Source organism: Seriola dumerili, unplaced genomic scaffold (genome assembly GCF_002260705.1).
Source record: "Seriola dumerili isolate Sdu_G_001 unplaced genomic scaffold, Sdu_1.0 BDQW01000025.1, whole genome shotgun sequence".
Classification (NCBI taxonomy): domain Eukaryota; kingdom Metazoa; phylum Chordata; class Actinopteri; order Carangiformes; family Carangidae; genus Seriola; species Seriola dumerili.
In genome coordinates this window covers 1,850,410-1,859,216 of record NW_019174280.1, presented here as the reverse complement: position 1 = coordinate 1,859,216, position 8,807 = coordinate 1,850,410, and the positions used below count along the sequence as shown (strand labels likewise).

The window sequence follows — 8,807 nt, the reverse complement described above, 5'->3', positions numbered from 1 at the left end:
ATCAGATCCCTCCTGAGTGTGTTGACATGGTGACAGAGGTCAGAGGGTTCACTGACCCACAGAAGGAGCAGTACTTCAGGAAGAGGTTCAGAGATGAGGAGCAGGCCAGCAGGATCATCTCCCACATCAAGACATCACGAAGCCTCCACATCATGTGCCACATCCCAGTCTTCTGCTGGATCACTGCTACAGTTCTGGAGGAGGTGTTGAAAACCAGAGAGGGAGGAGAGCTGCCCAAGACCCTGACTGAGATGTACATCCACTTCCTGGTGGTTCAGTCCAAACTGAAGAACATCAAGTATGATGGAGGAGCTGAGACAGATCCACACTGGAGTCCAGAGAGCAGGACAATGATTGAGTCTCTGGGAAAACTGGCTTTTGAGCAGCTGCAGAAAGGAAACCTTTGTCTTTTCTGTTTGGAATGTAGCGTACATACCTGGCCTGGCATCAGTCATAGGCCAATAAGGAAGTTCATTATAAGGACATACAGAGTTATGGACCCACAATTGACACGTTGTTACTCTTCCCACCATCAAACTATCAAATTGATAGGTAACAGAGTCAAAGGACCCTTCTCCCACAAACAGTCCATGCTTTTAGCATGCCAGAGAGAAACAGAACCAGACCAAAGGTTAAAGGGTCAACTCCAGAGGATCAACCAATAGACACCAGACAACTGGAGAACATAGGCAAAATCTCCAGTTTGTAACAATAAGACACTTTGATTGTTTCTTATATAAGACAACTAATAACAAAAGTACTGATTATCACTAAGGTGTGAATCCAGGCCTGTCTGTGCCATGCATGAAAACACACACACACACACACACACACCAACCTCCCTTCCTCTGTCCCTCTCTAGATAAGAGTCATAAACTACAACCCACATTCCAATCCTGGGTAGTGACCAGCAGAACTCTCTTCACAGACACAGATCTGAGGAAGATTTTTAAAATTAAATATCTAACTGTTCTGTAACTCATGAGATGTTTCTATGTAATAGGTCAATCCCAAATTTCTGTCCTATAGAATGTTTGAAATGTAACATGTAGACTTTAAGACAATGTCCTTCCTGTGACCATACTGTCAGCATCCTTCACACGAGGTAACACACACTACATGACATCCAGCATGTCCATGTTATTATTATTATAGTCAAAGAACTGCTGTATAATCAACATTTATAGACTATTAGCTTTGGGAAACGTTTATCTTGTTGTTTGATCAGGTAACCACTTGTATCGTGATTAATTCCAGGTTTGAAGGATGTAATATGAAATCAACACTGGTATTACTCTTATCCTTCATTGCCCTTAATTTTTTTTTATGTTATTTCATTTAATGTTTTATAGTCATGGTGGAAGACGGACATGCAAGTTTATAGGTAACCTCTAGAATTAAACTATACAAAAGTTCCGTGGTATATCACTCTCTTCTCCAAGTTGAAACAAAGGAGAAGACAGGTGACGCCCCTTAAACGTGCGCCAACCCCCAGGGAATAAAACAGTCGTGATCAATTCATTTCTAAGAAGCTAGATGCTAAGAAACTGGAAGAGGTTAGAGAAACAATGCTAGAGCCTGAAAAGCTGAAGCTAGAAAAACGATGCAGAAACTAGAAGCTGAGATCTTTGCTCAAAGCTCAGAGTCCCGGCTCAAAGCCCAGTTCTGTAGCCATGTAAACTCTTAGCTCTAAGCTGCTAGCCACAAACTCGTGGCTCGCATCCTTTATTTTTCTTTGCCACAAGCTCCCAGTAACATTATTTTTGTCTACATGTGCAATCTTTTATTTTTATAAGCCAAGTCAAGACCAACTGAACCAAAACAATAGGAGTGCCTCAGAGTAATGTTGCAACTTTTAATCATCAAGTTTTCCTTTTTGAAGATTTTGACAACTTTAGAGTCATCTGGTCCACGCCAGTCTCCTCTAAAGTTATCCAGCCAAAGTGAAGAGTGTTAGATTTTATTTCACATCAACTCCTGCCCTCACACAATGTCAGCTAGGATTAGCTCCAGCCCCCCAGCGACCCTACAAGGATAAGCGGTATAGATAATGGATGGATGGATCTTGCATTAATGAGGTAATAATATTGAACTGAATTTTGTAGACTCAGGTTACCTGTCACGCACTGTAATGTTTTTGTTTAGAACACAGATACTTGACTTCTTCATATAAAACACAGATTGATCACAGTTGCTCAAGTATGTTCATTTGGACTCAAAAACCTTGTGGTTTAAAGAGAGTTATCCCCACAACTAATTAAATAAACCAGTGGTGAGGGTTGAAACATAATTAACAGTGTAAATTAACAAAAGTGTTAACAGTCAGATTTGGTTATTACAGCTCAATTAAGTGTGTGTGTGTGTGTGTGTGTGTGTGTGTGTGTGTGTTCAGTCTTTCAGGCTGTCTTGTCACAGAGGAAGGCTGTGCTGCTCTGGCCTCAGCTCTAAGCTCCAACCTCTCCCATCTGAGAGAGCTGGACCTGAGCTACAATCATCCAGGAGACTCAGGAGTGAAGCTGCTGTCTGCTGAACAGGAGGATCCACACTGGAGACTGTCCACTCTCAGGTATGGACAGCCATCAAGAACTCTCTAGAGGCCTGTTTCCTTTCTTTCATTTCATGTTTCCCTGTTGGGTCCATCATCATGAAAGACTTCTTATTTCTCTCAGTGACTTGCCAAAATTATCAAACACATGCATCCTCACACATCTTTTACCAAATGGAGAAATCCCTTCATTAGAGAACATCATTCTAATTTTTACCCATGATAGCAGTATGGATGTAGGTATGACAGTATTGGTTGGTCGGCCCAAAGCTTTGGTCCAGACTGTAATATCTCAACAACTACTAAACATATTTAGATGAGTTTACGATCCTCAGAAGATTCATCCTCAGGGGATTATAAAAAGTGACCATCTGACTTTTCCCTATAGTGCTACCTGCAGGTTTACACTTTTTTGGATTGCGATAAAATGTGAAAAGATATGCAGGATGCAGAGAAATTAAACCATCAGGACATCATTGACTCCCTTAATTTTCCTCTAGAGCTGCCATGAGATTGTTATTTGTGGTCCTGACTGACACATCTCAACAACTATTGGATGATTGTGATGAAATGTGGTTCAGACATTCATGTTCCCCTTTCATTAATATTCCTATATGAACTTTAATAACCTTGGTGATCCTCTGACTTTTCATCTTATGCCATCATCAGGTCAACATTTTTTTTGGTAGTAAAGGTCAAAGTTCAAGGTCAATGTGACTTCTCAGTACACTTTTTAGCCACAATCTGTACAGCATATGGCCTCTCTGAAACAGAGGCTTTGATTATAAACATATAAATGATACTAAACACACTGGACCTCATTCACCAACCATTCTTCGAAAGAAATTTCTTCTTAAAACCCACTTACGCACTTTTTACGAAGATTCTGACATTCACCAATGTTGTCTTATTTGGGATTTGTTCTTAGGTAAGAACAGAACACTCAAGAGTACTCTTACACACATTTGAGTGCTGACATGTTATTAGCAAAATAAGTGGTTATTGCGTTTTATTCTGCCCTACAGTTATAAAATATTATATTATTTAAATTACAATATATAACATTATTAATATTTAAAAAAAGAAAATTTACAAAACATCATGGTCTTTTAAAATACATGAATGCTACATGAACACTTAACCACTCGTTTGCAGCTCACTTCCTCCAGCTCAAAAACAGCACTACCTACACTTCCTCCTTTTGCGTTTTGATTCCAGTGCTCCATCTTTAGATTTTCGTTTTGGCATTTTCTCAACTTTCCCTTATGGTGTCTGTTTGTGACTTCTGTCTGTGTCCTCACATGGCCTTTCAGTCTCATGCCCTTTTAAGGGCATTTTTGGGTGTTTACCTATGCTAATTAGGGCAAAACTGGCACACACTTTCAATTTATGAGGAGATTGGCATTCATCAATATAGAACCAGGTGCGCACAATTCTGTGGTTTAAGAACATGTTCATGAATCTGACATAGACTTAAAGACTGTTTTAAGAACAATTTAAGAAAGAATTTAGGAAAATACTTAAGAAGATATTGGTGAATAAGGCCCATTGACTCTGGTGTTAAACTGTTCTGTGAACAGTCTGTAAACAGTTTAGTTGCTCATGTGTAAATTCTGGTCAATATTCATTTTAAGGGAGAAATTGCAGAGACCCAGATTTCCCATTCTGTTGAATTATGCAAGAGGACATAAATAAAAACACAGAGCAGATCAGTGGTGACTCTTATTGTTTTTATGTCACATTATCCTCTACTATCTATCTACTCTACTTCTTCACATGTTTTCCTCATAGACACCAGTGAAAGAAACAAGGAACCAGTTCAGACTGATGAGTTTCAGCCTGTTTCTGTGTCACACTGACAAACTGAAGGAAAGTTCTTCATGTTGAACAGCAGTTGGGACTCATGTTGGATAGAAAATCACTATGACTGTGTTTCTTCCTCCAGGGTGGACCATCGTGGAGAGCACAGGTTAAAACCTGGTCTCAGGAAGTGTAAATGTGGATTTAACCCTTGTGTTGTCTTCGGGTCAAAAATGACCCGCCACACTGTTTAACAGCAGTGAAAACTCCCTAAATGATGTTTTTTCAACTTGAAATTCAATTACTTTTCCTAGAGTGAACCCAACATTAGAAAAAGTGAAATATTGCCTTTTTTCCTATTTCCATGTAAGCTGTACACCACCAGGGTACAAAGATTGTCTTTGGGGCATTTTTGACCCAGCAGTTCAAATCACAGTCACAGAGTCAGTTACACACTTAAAAAACAACAACACACACACACACACACACACACACACGCGCACACACACACACACACACACACACACGCGCACACACACACACACACACACACACACGCGCACACACACACACACACACACACACACAAGCAATTGAGTTTGTGTCCTACTGATTTATCTTAGACAGAATTACAACTTTCTCGTGCAGGTGCAGCATCATTTTTCTTACCCCAGACATGACTCAAGTTCAAACAATTTCAGACAAAAAATAAAGATTTCTTGAAAGAATTGTTCACTAATACTTCTACATTCAAGAGGCTGAAGAGTTGCTGCAGATGACAGTACCCCGAGTTTTTACTGCTGAACAGCTTAATACTAACCATAACCCAAACCATGAAAGCTGTTCAGGGGGCTGGATCTTTTCCTGTTCTACCTGAGGATCCAGCTGCCCCAGCCTTACTTGCTTGGGCAAGTAAGAATTGTCAGGTCTGCCCACCAGTGAAGGACTGTAAAACACATACTGTGTAAAACAACACTGTGTGCTGCACATGTGAGAAATATATCTGCATTTATTTGTATATTTTATGGTTAACTATTGTTTGTTGTGTTTACACACTTATTGGGTGGTAGCAATAGTTTAAAAAATGGGGGACATATATATTGTGTTGTTTAATTCGTAATTGTACAGAAAAGAATATATAACTGTTCACTGGCAAAAACCCTGACTGTTATTGGGAGCGCCTCCAGTGAAATGCATTCAAAACTACTTTCTGCACATTTCTGCTACTTTCTTAGGCTATACAAGTATTGTCTCTTGATAGAAAATATTGTCACCTCTGCAGTACCTTAAGAAATGATGATATTAACAATAAACCTCTACTTTAGTAAAGAAGACAATTATGACAGCAGTGTTGTAATAAAAATGAGTGTGGTCCACTGAATAAATGCAGTCTTTCTGCACTGTGAAGAGGAAAACTCAGATATTCACACAGTTTGTGATGAATGGCAGGTTGTTTCTCCATGCAAACTACATTTGGTGTTAAAAATTAAATTAAGCTTCTATATTTCAGGGGTTTAGTGAAGGCGGGTAATTTTTGACCCAGAGGACAAGGGGAGTATACAGAATGTGTAGACAACACAAGGGTTAATGTCACTAATAATGGCCAAACGGCACATTGCTAGTTTGTCTGTAAATATAATGTTGATAGTCGTGGTATTTATTCAGTGAAACGTTACTGATCAAAGATGTCTGATAAACTGTGTCACTGATAAACTTTACAGGAAATAACAACATATCAGTCAATAATCAATCAATAAACCACCAGATGAGTCAGATGATAAACTGCAGCTGTGTTGTGTCTTGTTCTCTCCATCAGACGCCTGTGAACTGGAACTGGACACAAACACAGTAAATGGAAACCTCAAACTGTCTGACAACAACAGGACGGTGACATGTGTGACACAGAATCAATCATATTGTGATCATCCACACAGATGTAATGACTGTTGTCAGCTGCTGTGTAGAAATGATCTGACTGGTTGCCGTTACTGGGAGGTCGAGTGGAGAGGAGAGGTTCATATATCAGTGACTTTCAGAGGAATCATAAGGAAAGGAAACACTAAAGCCTGTTTGGAAGAAATGATCAGTTCTGGACTCTGATCTGCTCTGATGATGATGGTTACTCTGTCTGGCACAATATCAGACGGGCATCCCCCTCTTCTTCCGTCTCTCACAGAGTAGCAGTGTATGTGGACTGTCCTGCTGGCACTCTGTCCTTCTACAGAGTCTCCTCTGACACACTGGTCCACCTCCACACTTTCACCACCACATTCACTCAACCTCTGTATCCTGGGTTCAGGTTTACGAACTACTCATTTGGCTCCTCAGTGTCTGTGTTCTGTGTAGGAGGGAGAGTCTTTGGAAGTGACAGCAGCCTCAGTCCTGTGGTTTAAATGTTGCTGGTGGACGAGGTTTCACTTTGGTTTCCATTTGAATCACTGATTGTGCCTTTGATGAACTTTTTGTGCGCACACTGTGTTGATTCTGATTCTTACTTCTGTAACATGTTTGGAGCAGTGTCTCGTAGCTTCTGTTGTTTATCATTGTTATAATTTAGTTCAGTCAAAGCTTCATGAGTCAGCAAATATTTTTCATCCGACAAGTGAAAACTATTTTAATGTGAAAAATACTTTAAGTTTTAGAGGTCTGTTTTGTTAAATCCATTCATTCATACATTCAATCATTCACTCATAACTTATTTAGCGTGCACAACTCAGTTTTTTACTACAGAATGTTTTACTAATACCACTAATATGTGTTGTGCATGAACACGCTCATTGTCTCAAACTGAATGTATCTGTTTTCTGGGGGTGGGCAGATCGAACTCAATACAACACACACTATGTCTTTTCTTTGAAGATCGATTTTTGAATCGGCAAGATCGATACCAGTTTCAGTTTCTCTCTTCTGTGTTGGACTCAGAGTAGAACTGTCTGTTCAAGCAATGTGCATAAGTGCATCCACTCTTTGTCGTGTTTGCACTCAAACATGAACCACTGCGCTGTGCACCATGCACACATAAAGGCAACAATGACGTGCCCTGGTGGCTCACCTGGTCAGTACTTACCGCAGCAGCTCTCTAACTGTCCCTATCGCATTAAAATAATGGTCAAAAAAATAAATGAATGCAGTGATGCTGCATGAATTATTGCAGCCACTTTTTGTTCTTCTTCACTTGCTACGTACATGCTTCAATTTGGAATCAAACCCAGGTCTCACAGGTAGCAGGTATAAATTCTACCATCCTGCATTCCATGATTGCTAATCTCTGGCGAATCATTTAGTGGCCATTATTATTGTATTAACATTTAACCTATTGATGATGCATATACCTCATAAATAACAACACTGCTGTCCCTAGAAATAAAATACGTAGGCCACTTTTAATTTTAAAAAGTATTGGTATTTGTATAAGCGATTCTAGCCCTGTTTTACTTGGTATCGGATCAAAAAGAAATTTCTTTTTCCTACTATTTGTAACAAATGAACTTGAATGCGAGCACCATTAGACTATTGTAACACACTTTATTTGAGTATCAGCAGACAAAATATCCATAGACTGCAGTTGATTCAGAGCGCTGCTGCCAGGCTTTTAACTTGTACCAAGAGAAGTGACCATATCACACGAATCCTGGTTTCTCTTCTTTGGTTAGCTGTGAGTTTTAGAATTGATTTTAAAATTTTACTGCTTGTTTTTGAAGCACTGAACGGTCTGGCTTCTCTCTGATCTATGATCTGCTTATTCCCTGTGAGCCTAACTGCTGCCTGAGATCATCCAGCAAATCACCACTTGTTACTAAAGGTGACCTGGGCCTTTGCAGTTTGGGATCCAGTTGGAGCTCCCTGCCTGCAGATCTCAGGCAGGTAAACTCTGTATCTTCTTTTAAATCCTTTGTTAAGACTCACTTTGACTGTTGTTTTTATTGTATATTGTAATAGCAATTTTCATTAGTTCATCCAATTTCCAATCTTGCCATTACTTGCACAGGAGGAGCGGCAGTTGTCTTTACGCAGACCCAAAAGACAGATTCAATGTCCAGTCAATCCTTGCAGGTTTAATTGTCGTTTATTGACATAATGCCGAAGGTTTCAAACATACCACTTTTTTCTTTACAGGTGTTGTTCCTTTGTCCTTTCTGCCTCAGATCTGGTGAAAACTTGTGTGCTCTCCCACTTCCTGTGTCTACCTACTTCCTCCCACCTATACCCAACATATATCCTGTGTGTGTCTCCAATTACTCCCACCGTGTGTCCAAATCAATAATTAAATCTAAAGCCAAAAATAAAAAATAATAAAAATAAGATAATCTGCCAACACTAACTAAAACTGCTCCTACATATATTTTAGTTTGGATTTTATTATTTGCATTTGTGTTTTTATTGAAAAGTACTTTGTAACTTGATTTGCAGCTGGAATGGATGGGTAGGAGTAGGTTTTACTGAAAAATTATTTTTAAAATGG

General features: G+C 39.4%; 1 protein-coding gene across 1 annotated transcript; it reads left to right on the top strand.

The window, feature by feature from the left end:
• The first annotated feature begins 251 nt into the window (after nucleotides 1-251).
• On the top strand, nucleotides 252-6,581 carry LOC111236178 (NACHT, LRR and PYD domains-containing protein 13-like). Its single transcript, XM_022764837.1, has 5 exons — nucleotides 252-298; nucleotides 2,393-2,566; nucleotides 4,491-4,537; nucleotides 6,162-6,232; nucleotides 6,570-6,581. The coding sequence occupies exons 1-5, from the start codon at nucleotides 252-254 to the stop codon at nucleotides 6,579-6,581; spliced, it is 351 nt and encodes a 116-aa protein (XP_022620558.1).
• Nucleotides 6,582-8,807: the final 2,226 nt, after the last annotated feature.

What these genes read in the sequence shown, in the direction of transcription:
- LOC111236178 (XM_022764837.1), top strand. Translation starts at nt 252, where the DNA reads ATGTACATCCACTTCCTGGTGGTTCAGTCCAAACTGAAGAACATCAA. An exon ending in TCCAAACTGAAGAACATCAA is followed by an intron (nt 299 to 2,392) that starts GTATGATGGAGG and finishes GTGTGTGTTCAG; the next exon opens with TCTTTCAGGCTGTCTTGTCA. An exon ending in AAAACCTGGTCTCAGGAAGT is followed by an intron (nt 4,538 to 6,161) that starts GTAAATGTGGAT and finishes TCTCTCCATCAG; the next exon opens with ACGCCTGTGAACTGGAACTG.